A 15502-nucleotide genomic window follows, 5' to 3' on the forward strand; every position below is an offset into this window, starting at 1 on the left:
ATACCTATTGTGATTAAACAAATGGTGGCTGAAGCAGAATGCTTGCTCCTAGGGGCTCAGGGACAGGAATGAGGACAACAGAACTCTGCAAGGAAGGCAGTCTTCCTTACTCCTGGTTGGTCAATCTGGATCTTAGTAAACATCTGGAAATGCTATAACTTGCATCTATCCATTCTATTATCTAGGTTGAACAAGGCCTGCTAGTCTTGTCATATCACAGTGATGAGAATACTGGCTCACATAAACCCAGAGCTTGTTGCATACTTCACTCTAAGAGCTCTATATGTATACTAACACACTGTGAAACAGGCCATGCTATTATCCCATTTTAATGAGGATGATTGAGGCTCCAAGACATGAATCAGCTTATGTAAGACTCCACACAGCCAGGTAGTCTGACAGCCTCCATCCTGAGTCTAGCAGCCAGGTGCTGGTGGCTCACACCTGTAATCCTACCTACTTGGGAAGCTGAGATCTCAGGATCAAGGTTTGAAGCCAGCCTAGGCAGGAAAGTCCATGAGACTCTTATCTCTAATTAACAACCAAAAAGCTGGAAGTTGGAACTGTGACTCAAGTGATAGAGTGCTAGCTTTGAGCAGAAAAACTGAGGTTAGTATCCAGGCTCTGAAATCAAGTCTTAGGACTAGCACACACACACACACACACACACACACACACACACACACACACACACACACACACACACACACACACACACAAGCTAGCATCTATCTGGCAGACTCTGCAAACTTCTAGTCTCTCTTCTGTAGAATTGGTTCATCAGCAGAGCCTCCATCAGGGGATTAATATGGTCATTAAATCAGATGAGACATGGAATCCTGGCACACTAGTCTCGCAACACACTGAGAGAAAGAGAGAGGGGGGAAAGAGAAAAAGAGAGAGAGAGAGAGAGAGAGAACAGAGTATGAAATGTAACTCCTGTCCTCGACACAATTCTATTAGGAAAATGACACATGAACTTTGAAATAACAAGACCAGACAGCGACACAAGAACTGTCACAAGGTTGCCTGTGGTTAATTGCTGCTGAGAGATCTTGGAGGTAAAAGCAGAGAAGAAAGGAGGGAGAGGCGGCTGTGGACCGCAAGAATGAGGGAAGGCTTCTTAGAATCCTGGCTCCGAACACGAGCAAGGAACTCATTGTTCTTTTAATCTCCATTTCTTTCATTTTTACCCTGATTTGTGTGTGTGTGTGTGTGTGTGTGTGTGTGTGTGTGTGTGTGTGTGTGTGTGTGTGTTTATGTGTGTGCCTGTCCTAGGGCTTGAACTCAGGGCCTGGGCACTGTTGCTAATCTTTCGCTCCAGGCTAGTGCGCTACCACTTGAGCCACAGCTCTGCTTTGTACATTCTGGGGATAGTTTATTGAAAATGAGCCTCATTGACTTTTCTGATGCCTTTGAACCACAGTCCTCAGATCTGAGCTTCTTATGTAGCTCTGATTAGTGGTGAGCAGTCATCAGTTCCTGGCTGGCTCTATCCTGATTTTTATGATTCTCTTTGTATCCACTGTTCTGGGTTTGTTTTTAGACTGTGCTTCATCATTGATTGCATTTGAGACACCTGACTTTTTTCCTGGCAGGCCCGCACAGCGGTAAATTCCCTCAGAGAAGCTTTTGCTTCATCCAAGAGGTTCTGCAAAGTTGTGGTATGGTTTTGATTCTTGAATTTGTAAACTTGTTCCTTCATTTGATCCTTAAGTCTTATGGCTGACTTTGGGCTCGACAGCCTATCTCTTGATGAGAGGGTGTCTTAAGCCAACATTCTAACTTGGTCTGGACTTACAGGTTCAGGGCATCCAGTAGTACTAGTTCATGAAACCGGGGCAGCAGTAGGCATCTGTGTGCTGGCTCGCTGTTTGTCAGCAGAAGTTAACGGTCTTTATCTCATCAACCTAACTTGGGTTTGATGTCTCCCCTGCTCTCGTGGGACAAGCAACTGGGGCTCCATTTCAGGTCTGTTCCCATTTGCTTGAGACAGTTTTCCACTCGGAACTTGCAGTTTTCAGTCTTGGTTGGTGAAGTGTGTCATCTCTATGCAGTGTTGGTTTATAACTGGGCCGGGCCAGCTCTCCCTCCTGGCTGACAGGCACAGGGTAGAGCCAGGACACTGCTTTACAGTTCAGACAGGTGTATACAGATCTGGAAAATACTGTCAGTTTTATGTTGTATATCAATTGGCTTTGAGACAATGCTATGTGCTCATCAAAAAAATGGATGATTTTCCCAGGGCAGGGGTGTGGCTCAGTGAACAGTAAGAGGACTTGAGCAGTAGGAGGATGTGAATAATAGGAGGATGGGAACAGTAGGGCCTCCACAGGCAGCCTGGGTCCTTGGCCAGCTCTGCCACGGCAGGCAGCATGCCAAGGGGTCAGGACACTCAGTGTGAGTGTTTAGGACTAAGTCTCCTCATAGAAAAGGGCAGAGACCAAGGCCGCAGGACACTCCCCCCAACACCCACTAAGACCTGAAGGCCGACTGTTTCTACACCTTTATTTCTTTTTGAAAAGAGGGAAAAAAGGAATAAAATATAAACAGTACAGTTGACACAAATAAACCACCGGGGTGGGGGTGGGGGGAGGTAAGCGGAGGGAGGTGGGAGGCAGGTGGGGATGGGGTTCCCATCTCAGCAGCAAGAGGCAGTGACCCGGATGCTCACGTCTCTCTCTACAGGGCAGGAGTGGCGCCTTCCTCCTGGCTGCTGTCCATCCCACCGTGTGTCCCTCAGCCTTTGGGGGGGGCCGGGCGATGTCTCCCCAGGCTGCTCAGGGAACGTGAGTGGGTCCAGGTCCGGGATCAGGCCATGCACAGGGAGGGCTGTCAGCAACTCACTGGCTACATGAAGGAGGAATTCAGGGAGGGCTGAGCCGAGGGTGGGCTGAAGGCTAGGCACTGGAGGCCCAAGCAGTGCCTCTTCTTCCAGCATCAGGCAAGAGACAAAACTGAAGGAACAGGAATGGGATGGCACAGAAGTCCAGCCTGGCCCTCTTGCGCCCCTGCCCAGGCCCCACCACCCTCTCCCCATCCACCAGCATGTCTGGCCCCCTAGCCCCTGCCTGGGCACTGCCACCCTCTGTCCCTCCCGTTGCCTGCCTGGGCACCACCAACCCTCCCACCTGCCACCGCCCCCCACCCCCAACCTGCACCAGCCAAGGCCTCCTGGGCACCGTACTTGACGTCCACATCCTGGTCGTGGGTCAGCTTCTCTAGGACCGGCTTGTCCTCGTTCTGCAGTGTGCTGGAAGCAGAGGGGAAAGGGCTGAAGCATGAGGCAGATGGGGCCCACAGCTGGGAACTCAGTTCAGGCCTGGCCACTCCCTTGCATCTCCAGATGGCTACCAATGCTGAGCCACCCCTCACTTCCCTTCCCTTCACACCCCTCCCCATAATGTTTGCCACCGCCACTGCCGACTCCTCAGTCTACAGTGAAGCTGACACTGAGAGGAAGCAGCAGGGAGCAGTGGCAGCTGAACACAGTGGTGCACATCTGGAATCCCAGCCACTGAGGAAGCTCTAGCAATAGCTGGGCGTGGTGGCACCCGTTATCCTAGTGGTGTGAGCAGCATGCACAGACCAGGCAGCCTGGGCCACACATTCACTCTGTGAAATATAACCAAGGCAAAAAGCGCTGGGGCATGGCTCAAGTGGCAGAATGCTTGCCTAGCGAGGTCAACCCTCAGTATCACCACAAAGGAAGAAACAGTGTAGCTGGAGAGGAGCATAAGAACAGCGAGTCCCAGCTCACCTGTTGTGGAGGATGGGCCTGATCTTCTGCAGGGACTAGGCCACATTGAAGGGGACCTTGGCAACGGGGTCCACTCCCATGCGCATGACAGTGGGCAGCATGTACTTGGTAGTGATATCCTGCCCGCACACCTCCGGCAGAACCTGGCAAGCACGTGTACACAATCAGTACAGTCAGTGACTGGCACCTGGGCCCGGGTGGTGAGGCTGAGCAAAACCTCTCTGGCATCCAAAGGTTGCACACAACTGACACCACCTCCCCGAGACTATGATTTACAATAAGCTCAACTCTGAACATGCAGCCAATGGTGTATCTCACACCAGCTCACCCACGCCCAGGCCAAGGGTGTCAGATGCCAGGAGTCCGCCCAGCTCCAGATGTGTACCACTGGCCTTGGCCTCGGGCCTCTCCACTCCCAAGCTTGGTGTCACGGCAGGGTTGTGCATGCCCCTCCCCTGGTAAGCCGGCTCCTGGGTACAGTTGGCACGTGGGCCGCACTCATGTTTATGCAGAAGATGGTGGTCATGCGGTGCAGGTAGTTGGGGTCTCCAGACATATCCAGCACCTTGGGGATGATGGTGGCATGTGCTGACTCCTTCCTGAACCTCTCCACCAGCTTCTTGAGGTTGCTGGTGGCTGCCTCATGAATGGCATAGACTGCACGGGGGAAAGTAAGGCCATAGGGGAGTTTTAGAGTGGGTCATGGCTCAAAGCCAACCTTTCCCAGGGTTCAAACATCAGGGGGCAGGGCACAGACAGAACAGTGGCGTGGCCCCGCCCACTGGCTGCCAGCTTCTTCTGGCAGGACTCACCATGGTCCACCAGCATGCCATGCATAACAAGTTGAGTTTCTCATCAAAGAATTCCACTCCCTGCCAGAGGAGAGAGGTGGTGAGGGCTCCAAGGGTGAGGGAGGCCAGCCACCCTCCTCTCCCCTCCCCACCGTACCTGGCATGCCCTGGATCACACACCAGCTGCCCAGCCAGCAGGGGCATGTACTCGATGATGGCCAGCTGCACCCACCACTTGGCATCCTCGGCTAGCTCCACGATGGTGGGCAGCAGCGACTGGATGCTGGATGCCTATCACCTCCTTCACACAGTCCAGGTTGGAGATGATGTTCAGCTGCACCTCCGGGCACTGTAGAGGATGGGGCTCCAGTGATGCCTGGCCCAAGGCGGCCCAGAATGTGTGGAGGGGTGTGCCACCCCACAGTAACACCTTACAGAGTTGCCATCTCCCCAGGGCCATTGCCCCAGCCCCGGGCTGGCCATGGGGATATCCAATGGACTCCAGGATGGCGTTTGATCACCTGGTTGGGAGACTGGGGGAGAGGAGATTCACCTTGTCCTTCAGCTGGGCCAGGAAGAGGGGCAGGAGGTGCTCGATGGTGTTGTCTTTGACGAGGATGGGAGAGAGGCCCATGATGATGAAGGCCAAGGGGGACTTCACTTGCTGGTTGGCATATGACACCAGTTCCTGGGAGGGAGAAGGGAGGGAGGCCCCAGGTGACCTGCTTCAGCCTTCTCTGCACATGATTGATAGGGGGCATGAATGTGGGCTGCAGGGTATATGCCTCCATCTCCTTGGCTGCAGCCTGTGACCCAGGTGCCTGGGGCATTTCCACAGCCTATTCTGTGCCCTCTTTCCTGCCCAGCTGAATCCCTCCAGCAAACCTGTTACCTTGATGCATGGCAAGATCTGGGTCATGATCACGATCTCCCGACAATCTGCGGAGAGGTTCTCGCAGAACTCTGCAGGCCAGGGTGGGGGATGAGATGGAGCTGGCTGCACCTCTACCCTGAGTCCCCCTCCTTAAGCATGGGCCATGGGCACCCACCTTTCACCTTGTGGGAGGCCGCAGCCCTCAACTCGGCCTTGCAGTCCTTCATCAGGTTCTGGAAGGCAGGCACCAGGTCTGTCTTGGTGATCTCAGGCCCCACTGCTTTCTGGAGCTGTAAACCTGGAACCAGGAAGAGGCGGGGTGTGTGGAGTGAAAGAGGGTCTGGCAGCCTCTCTCCTCAGCTATTGAGGCCAAAACCCAGGCAGAAGCGGTGCAGAGGTTTGGAGACTGGGCAGGCTGTTCTCCCCAGAGCCGGGCCTCATCCCCAGCAGCATGTGCTGAAGCCACATACCTTAGTTCACATTATCCCAAGTGGGGCTTTCTGCGACTGGATCCAAAATTATGCCAGAAATGCACAGTTTGCCGCTTTTACATTTATACTAAAATATAGTGGGCTGAGTCACTAAATGGGCAGGGGAACTAAGGAGATACATCTCCGAAGAGGGAAGAATGGCAAAGAAACACACGAGGAAATGCTCATCATCTCTGTGCATGAAGGAAGTACAAATCACAACAACCCTGAGATTCCATCTTAATCCAGTTAGATTAGCCAGCATTGTGAATTCGAACAAATGCTGGTGGGGATGTGGAGAAAAGGAGCCCTACTGTGCACTTGGTGGGAATGTGAACGAATGCAGCCACCCAGCACATCAGTCTGCAGGTTCCTCCAAATACTGAACACAGACCTTCCCTCCCACCCAATCCTGGGCATCTACACTGAGTATCATGACAAGGACACCTGAACACCCATGTTCACTGCCACAGTACTCACAATAGCCAAGATATGCAAACAGCCCAGATGCCCCACAGTAGATGAGTGGACCCACAAAATGTGGACAATGGAACTTTACACAGTCATTAGGAAGCATAAAATAATGTCATTTGCAAGGAAATGGATGGAACTAGAACAAATCATGAGAAGTGAGGTAAGTCAAGAATGGAGATTAATGGTGCATGTTCTCTGATATAAGGAAGTTAGATCTAAAATGCACTGGGATATGACAAATGCCACAGGATTCCAGAGACTCACACACAGTGAGACCAAAGGAGAGTAGTCTTAGGAGAGAATCACAAAGGCCCAATGCCTAAGCGTCTCTTCATATTTATATAAAATATTACACATACTGAAACAAATCCCAAGATGTGGAAACAAGATATATGTATATATATTTTGGTTTTAGCTTTTGATACTTCTGTGTTCTTTATCTGATAAAGAGTCTGTTCTCGGGTTATCTCCAGGAGGGTCCAGGAGGGAAAAAGGATGGAAAAAAAAGTGCAACCATGGAGCTCACAGGACACTGATGAAAGTGAACTGCACAACTTGTGAGTAAAGATGGGAGGCAGGGGCTGGGAGGGAATGAGAGAAGAGCGGACACTCACACTGTACAAAAGGAAATGTCCTCATTCTCTGACTCATGCATGCCATGGTAATCCCTCTGTACATCCCCTGCATAATAACAGTACACATGTATAAAATGGGCTGTGCACAGCAGCTCGCACCTACAATCTAGCTAACTATACAGGAGGCAGAGTTAGGAGAATTGGAGTCCAAGGTTAGCCTAGGTAAAGGTCGAGATCCTAGCTGAAAAATAAATCCAAAGGCCTCAAGAAGGGGGGCACCTGCCCAGGGAGCACAAGGCTCCACTTCACAGCCCCAGTTGCCAGTATGAACACACGTCTGGATGAATGTGTGCCTAGTGACTCTGCCTTTTCTTGGTTGCCAGAGATGCCTTACTCTTGCTCCTGACCATCACCAGAGCCGATGGGTCCACACTAAGGGCACACACAAGGGTAGCCCACCAAGGACCTCATGCTCTTTTACCAGTGTAACTGGTATGGAGTGCGGGTGGGCAGCCCTGTTTCTACCTCAGCTCTTTGTCTGTCTGCAGCTTCCACTCCTGGGCAGGACAAAAGTCTCGCTTGGAGCCCAGGACAGAGAGCTTCACTTTCCTACCTTTCCAGGTCCTTGCCGTGTACAAAGCAGGGCAAGTGACAGCTTCCCAGTGTGAATGTGCCCACCTGACCCTGCCAAGATCCAGCCCTGGCTTCTCTGCCCATGAAGGTCAGGCTGCCTGTTCCCATGCAGGACATACTTGCGTCCCTCTTCCCTTCACCCTTGGCCCTGCCTGTCCACTACAGGCCTCACCCACCTCAGTGAACTTGTCAGCCACCATGTAGCACCAGGACTTGTTCTTGGCCTCCTGTTGCAGTGTGGTCATCACCAGGGCCTACAAAGCCTCCTGGGGCAGGAGCTGGGCAATGTTCACACATGCCTCTACCGCTAGCAACCGCACGGAGTCTTGGGGAGCAGAAGGGGTGCTGAGTGCCCACGGGGCATAAGGGCAGAGGGCACAGTGGCAGGATGGGGGAAGGTCCAAGGGGGGGGAGGACGAAGGGCGGAGCAGAGACACACCTGCTCAACAGAGGCTAGGTTGGAGAACATGGGGATGATCTCACTCTTGACATTGTCCAGCTCCAGGACCTTGGCGAACTCCCCCAGCTTGGAAGCTGCAGCCCGCTGCATCATGGGGGTGTCATCTGAGCAGAGGTTCTGGAAGTACCTGGGGATCCAGAGTGGCACTAGGCAGGAGGAACTCAAGGAACCCAGAGCGATCAGAGGGCATGGACCATTGGGCTCCATGGTTGCTGCCCAGGGCATTGGAGGCCTCACACAGGATAGGAGGAAGAGAGGGGGGGCCTTCGGCTTGGGCAGCTCAACGGAGCAGCAGGTAGGTTTACTGCACATTCAGGCACCCATGGAGGGGAGGGTACTGCCACTGAGGCCCAGCAGGTGAGCTGATCCGAGGATACAGCCAGGGGCAGTTGGGCAGGCGGTGGCAAGGGATCCCGGGACTCACTGGTGGAGCTCTGCCTTCACAGCGCCAGACACTCATGGGTAGCAGATGGAGAAGAGGCGGCAGGCTGAGGTGTGGGAGGCGAACCAGTCACCCCCCTCTAGCCATTTCACCAGGGGCACGAAGTGGGCTACGAGGTCAGAGGGCTAGTGCTTGTGGGAGATGGCCCACAAGGACTCCACTACCTTTTCCCGCACCACCGTCTCCTCAAGGTGGACAGAGACTCTAGTGGGGGCTGCAGGGGTGGGGGAGGGGTGGGTGGCAATGATGCTCTGCTCAGCCCTCCAGCCCTGAAGCCATCCCCCTGGACAGCAGCCCACCCCTCTACCATCCCAGCTCCATGGCTCCTGTCTCTGCCCCGGGGATGGGAGCAAGGACCACGCATGCCACTCACCAGCAGGCCGTGAACATACTCTGGACCCCCCACCAGGCCTATGAAGGGTCCCAGCTGCTCAGCCAGGGCCAGAAAGACCTCATCCTCAGTGTAGATGGTATCTGCAGGGGCAGGGCATTCCCATCACAGCACACTCAGAGGCCCCGGTACCATGGTATCCTGGCCCCAAGATCGCAAGCTTGCTGTCAGAACCCAGAGTTTTCCCATATGGCCAGCACAGAGAACAAGATACGAGCTTGGGTTGGGTGGGGGAGCACTGCATGACAGGGCCACTCTACACCCCATAGGGTAGGGAGACAGAGTCCCATCCTGTGCAACACTGTGGCAAGCAGATTTCCTGTTCAGGTACAGCTTACACTCTCAGCACTGTTCTCCGCCAAAAATCCATTTCTATCTGTTCAGACTCGTTCAGCTGCTGCCTCCTGGAGCCTTTGCAGGCTGTCCCTCCCCCAGACTGCCCCAACCACCGTCCTCTGTGCCTGGCTTCTACCTGAAGACAGTGCCAAGCCCAGCCAGAGTCTCAGGCCTCAGGGCTGGGCAGGGCAGGCCAGGGCAAAGGTGATCTCTGGGATTCTTCCATTCAGACCTAGGACTTACCAATGGAAGTGCAGCACCCAGTGCTCAGAGCACCACCTCCAGAACCGCGACACTACACTGCTATACTTTAAGATGCCAGCCTGGCATTTTGCTCTACCCCACGATCATGCTGCAGTAATCGTTAACAAAACCAATCCTGTATGTTCTGCTGGCATGAGACTGAGGCTTCTGCTTTTCTGTCTGGACAGCACCACCTTTTCCCAAAGGACACGGCACCTGCCACATGCAACTGGAGATGCTCCCAGGCAGCAAGTCCAAAGAAGGGACCTAAAGTCCCTTGGGGCTCTGACCCCACTGTGTCTGGATACCCGGCAGCTCTTGGTTTGAAGCTCCCACATTCCCCCCATCCCAAGCCCCAGTTCTTTCCATCCAGGCAGGCAGAACATTGATGAGACTGTCCTCCCAGCCAACACTTAGGTGTTAAACAGACTGAACGCTCTCCATATCTCTAATACGAGTAACACGACTGTGTCCTCCTGGCAGAGCCCATGGCAGGTCTCAGGCTGGGAGTCTCACTCTGGTCTGCGGCTGCCTTCCAGCAGACTTTCAAGAGGACATTCTGCCTCCACCTTTCTCTTCCTCAGCCTTCCCCTCAACACAGTCCTGCAGTACATAAAGCTTGTCTATCTGCCCCTCAGCCTCTGTACCCCATCAACCACGGCCCCCGCCATGGGCTTCTCTTATTAAGCAGAAGCCATCTCCAGGCACCCCCACAGCACAGGGCCCCAAGAGTCCCCACCTGTAAGGAAGGAGAGGAGTATACTTTGGGTCCTTTCTGCTCCAAGGGCCAAGGCGATGGTGGACAGCTTCTTGATGCTGTTGAGGTGAAGCTGAGGAGAGAATAAGGAGGGAGAATGTCAGTAATCCCAGACTCAAAGGATCTCCACAGTGCTGGGAGCAGACATTCAACACACCCACCATGCCCTCCTCTGACCTGGAGCACAAAGTTCAATAGAAACAGCGCACTTTCCGAGTTCATGTATGACCACACACGCTGCCCACCACTGGCTACTACACCTCATACTCCACTTAGTAGCAGCCACTGCATAGCATGCATGCATGCATGCTCTGGGCCAGGCCCTAGACAAGGCACATACACCTGCGACCTCACTGAACCCTCAAAGCCATCGTATAATGTGTGAAGTGGCTCACAGCGTTAATCCTGTGAGGCTCAGCACAAGGCAGAAACTGGCCAGCTCACAGAGCTAAGAGGACGGCTGGTGGAACAGGCATTTAAACACAAGACTTGTGGCTAACGGTGATGATAAGAGAACAAACAATAGGATACTACAAAAACAAAAGTCAGGTATGCTGATGCACACCTGTAATCCCAGTACTCAGCAGACTGATGTGGAAGAATCATGACTTCAATCCAGCTTGGCGTACATAGTAAGATCTTTTCTCAAAATAGCAATGACCACATAGGGGCATCCACAGCTGTGCTGTGTGTAACACCATGGGTGAATGGGAACCCGAGACTGTAAAGGTGGGTCTGGGTGCACAGTTTCTGACTCATTAACTCCCTCTGGAATGCAGGCCATAGAACCTGAGGTTTGTTTCAGAAGAGGGCCATGATAACTACTGGACCCAGAGTTTCCATCTCAGAGCCATTGCAGCAGAATCCTGACCAGTGTCTGACGGTAAATCCCAAGACTAATTACGGGATGGGTCCAGCCCCACGTGCCAACAAGAGGGCCAAAGAATGCAGACGGAGGTGCTGCTAGGCCCCGAGCCTGGCCCTGTCAGCACCCTGTCACACCCTTTCTGCTTGATCACACTTTGACACAGTCTTCCCCATCCAATGAAGTCTGTATATATATATATATAGGACAAAACCAGAGGGTTTGGAGAGCTTCCAGAAAGCTGAAGATGTGAGGGTTCATGGAGCGTAGGGGGTGTAGACAAAGCACTCGGCTCCTGGGGCCTTGCCATACACTTCTTTTCAGTGGCATCCTTATGGTAAACCCGTGAGGATTTGTCCCCGGTCCTGATTCCTTTGAGCTGATCAGCCCCACGTGGGGGCAGAGTAAGAAACACAGGCAAGCAACCTGGGACTTCACAGCCGCAGCAGGGGAAGTTAGGGTGAGAAGTGAACCGAATTAGAGGTGCCAGACTGTGTCTGCTGTTGCATAAGGAAATACTCGGGGAGGGAGTTATGACTCTGGTGGTAGAGCACCAGCCAATGAACAAAAGCATCAGATACCCAGTTGAAGTTCTAGTCTCAGATAAAGAAAAAGAAAGAAAAAAAAAAGGAAATGCTTGCTTTCTACTGGGGAGAAATGATCCCACTTTTCAGGGCCACAGCTTTTCTGTTGAATGTGCTGGAAATGTGGAGAAAAATCAGGGAATTTTCTTTGTCTTTACACATGGGCTGTAAGCTATTTCCAAGTCCTGAGCCAGTGCTGGTGAATAGGAAAGTAGTGTCTGTGGGTGAGTGTTTCAACATCCCATGATAAGTTCACTCTGAATTGAGGGTGGGTCCTTGGGCAAACCACAGTGTCCTAGGCACCCCAGCTGGAGAAGACTCAGTACACACAGGGCACAGCCTGGGAACAGAGGCAGGGGGAGGCTGAGGATACATCAATAAGCCCAAGAAAATCAAGAACCATAACTGGGCCTGAAGTGAGGAGAGGAACTCAGAGGGATCCCCATAGAAGCTGTGAATGTAAGCCACTGGGTGAGGCTATTTGTCCCAGCAGTCCCAGAGAACAGGTGCATCAAATTCTCGTAGTGTGTTTACATGAAAGGAGAAGCAGCAGCGAGACCCTCCCTCCCTGAAGAAACTAGGGTGGGAACAAGGGACACCTGTCGAGGGCAGCCTGCGTAGACAGGTTCCTAACCCGATAGCTCCAATTGCGACCACTGCAGTGGACTGCAAACCCTACCTTGTGTGCTTCTCCTGCCTAGCTCCAGTGCATGGAACACAATGATGTCATGTGTGCTGAGTGCAGCGACATCACTGAGACCAGCTAACCCTGGTGGGCACAGAAGGCCTCCTCCCCCAGGGTATGGCAGACCAGGAAGCTGCACTGAGGTGAAGAGTAGGCCCTACACCCCGGGAAAGAAAAGAGTGACTGAGAGCTTCTCTGCAGATGATCCTCTCATCAAGACATTTAAGCATCTCTTTGGGATCGCAATGGAACGATGAACAGCTAGGTAAATAATGCAGCTGGGCTTAGTGACATGCACCTGAAATTCCAGCCCTGAGGAGGCTGAGGCAAGAGGATACTAGGTACAAGGCTAGCCTGGACTACAGAGTTGAGACCCTGTCTTCAAAAGCAAAAGAGGGGCTGGGGAGGTGGCTCAGTGATAGACTGCTTGCCTTGCATACAGGAGACCCTGGGTTTGATTCCTCAGCACCACATAAGCAGCAAAGGCTGGAAGTGGCACTGGGGCTCAAATGGTAGAGCCCTAGCCTTGAGTTGAAGAGCTCAGGGACAGTGCCCAGGCCGAGTTCAAGCCCCATGACTGACCACAAGAAAAAAGAATAGAAAATGAGGGGCTGAGAAGGTAGCTCAGTGGTAGACTGATTGCCTTGCATGCATGATGACTAGGGTTCAATTCCTCAGCATCACCTAAGCAGAAAAAGCCAGAAGTAGTGCTGTGGCTAAAGTTGTAGAGTGTTAGCCTTGAGCTGAAGAGCTGAAGAACATCACCCTGTACCAGAGTTTAGGCCCAACAACTGACCGAGAAAAACAACAGAAAATGAAATATGTAGGCATATTCTCAAGAATATGTAGGTCCTTGAACACCATGTCTACTGGGGCACTATTCACCACAGCCAAGAAACAACCCAGAAGCTCCATGGTGTCTGCAGAGAAATGAGTGACACTGAACATGGTCATGTGTAGCAAAGTCAGCCAGGTTCAGAGCAGTGGAGTCACAGGCCCAACTGTGGATGAATGCATAAAGAAGATTTAGCCTGGTCAGTCGGTGCTTGAGTCCCAGGCCAGAGGCATGATCTTGAGATGCCGCCCCTCCGGGTGCCTATGAGGACCTTTCATCAGAATTTTTGAGTCTGAGGCACAGTTCAGTGCCAGGATGATGAAAGCTGACATGGATGTTGATGCTGAAAATCAGAAGGAACTGGAGGAAAAAGCACGACATTAATTAAGTGTTGGAACTCCAACACACACTTGAAGATCTCTCAGCAAGAGTAGATGCAGTTAAGGAAGAAAACCTGAAGCTAAAATCAGAAGACCATGTTTTTGGACAATATATAGAAAACCTCATGTCTGCTTCTAGTGTTTTCCAAACAACTGACATGAAAAGTAAAAGAAAGTAAGAGATTTAGTTCCCTTCTCATTTACGGAATTGCTGGTTCTCTCTCCCTGTCTCTCTCCCCCTTTCTTTCTCTCCATCCCTTCCCCCACCCTCCTTCTCTCTCCCCTTTAAAACTAGGGAAGATTCCAAACGTTACAGTACCTTTGTTTGTGGCTTCGTTGAATGTTTATTAAAATTCAAATCTAGGCAAAATTAACTACTTAAGAGGAGACTTCCATGAGTCTGTGTATTATGTTAGTCTAAGAAAATGTGCAGATGTGTTGTAAAGACTTTATAATTAGAATTGCATATATTTATGAAACTTGAAAATGAATGTTTTATTGAATTTGCTTTGGTATATAGGCTTAGTCTTTTATTACACGCTTACTTAATAAGATATACAAGAAAATAACCATGTTGTTAAAATGTGACCAAAGTCATGTACTGAATGCTCAGCTTTATGTATGTACCTGTTCACCATTGTGTGCCTCTCCTCCATCTGCCTCATCCTTCCCATTTACCTTCTCCTAAGTCAAGATAATTTCACATTTGTAAAAGTTCTTTGAATAGTAATCACCCGACAGCAAGCTGATCTGTAAGTCCTGAAGTTAACCAAAACCTTGCCTAGAGTTTGTCAGTTGTACTTTCTAATAATAATATAGGACTGATGGTTTCTCTTTAATCATTTGAAAGCAGATTTGGACTATAAAGAGGATTGTTGAAACTAAATTATCAAATTGAAATCTGTTTAAAAACAAAGAACCAACTTGCTTTTGCACGAAATAACCCCCTTGCTATCTGAAAAGATAAGAATTTTGCTTATGGGCTGCGATGGTGGCTCAGTGATAGAGTGCTTGCCTTGCAGGTATGAGGCCCTGGGTTTGATTCCTCAGCACCACATAAGCAAAAAGAAAAAAGCCGGAAGTGGCGCTATGGCTCAAGTTGTAGAGGGCTAGCCTTGAGCTGAAGGGACAGCACCCAGGCCTAGAGATCAGGCCTCATGACTGGACTCCCCCCCCCAAAAAATTTTTTTGGTCATGTATTGATTAGAAGTAGAAAGTCTGGGAGGAATACATAGAAATAGGTAAAAATATAATGTGATAAACATAGCAACCAACTCCAAATGTTTTCACTCCCAATTTGTATTGTCTCTGGCACAGAAGAGATCTTCCAGGATATATATATATATATATATATATATATATATATATATATATATATATATATGAAAATGGGTTAAGTTTGACTGATCTTACATACACCACATGCTATGCTATTCCAGCTCTAGGATTTGGTTGCAAGGTTTATTTGTTGTACCTAGTCAATGAACTGTTACCAAATTCCTTGAAGAGTATACTGGTACTAGAATCATGAATGAGAGAATTTTATATGTATAATAATTGGTAAACTCAGTATTTTTTTAAATTTTTTTTATTGTAAAGATACTATACAGAGGGTTACAGTTACGTTAGCAAGGTAATGAGTACACTTCCTATTGAGTATTGTTCCCCCTCCATTGTTTTCCCCCTGCCATCCCTTCACTCCCTACTTTCCCTGATGTTCTTTTTTTAAAAAATTGTGGTTAATTGAATACATAATTTCCCAAATTTCACAGTATTGTGGAATAATGATGCTCATTTAAAGTCACAAGTTCATTCTAACTTTCCTGGGGCAAATTGTCTATCAAAGTCTATAACATATAGTGGTGTACACTATACACCATACATGTGATCAGCAGCATGGGAAGCTCAGTATTTTTATCTCACTCTGTAAATTTAACTAATTGGTTG

General features: G+C 50.5%; 1 protein-coding gene and 1 pseudogene across 1 annotated transcript; one reads left to right on the forward strand and one right to left on the reverse strand.

The window, feature by feature from the left end:
* Nucleotides 1-10428, reverse strand: part of LOC122125514 — an 85574-nt pseudogene extending 75146 nt beyond the window's left edge.
* Nucleotides 10429-13490: 3062 nt separating this feature from the next.
* LOC122125477 (short coiled-coil protein-like) lies at nt 13491-13734 on the forward strand. Its single transcript, XM_042700035.1, is given in 2 exon segments — nt 13491-13552; nt 13554-13734. Coding segments are annotated over 2 exon segments (243 nt in total).
* Nucleotides 13735-15502: the final 1768 nt, after the last annotated feature.

This window comes from Dipodomys spectabilis, unplaced genomic scaffold (assembly GCF_019054845.1).
Source record: "Dipodomys spectabilis isolate Male_0828 unplaced genomic scaffold, ASM1905484v1 ptg000266l, whole genome shotgun sequence".
In the NCBI taxonomy this organism is placed as follows: Eukaryota; Metazoa; Chordata; class Mammalia; order Rodentia; family Heteromyidae; genus Dipodomys; species Dipodomys spectabilis.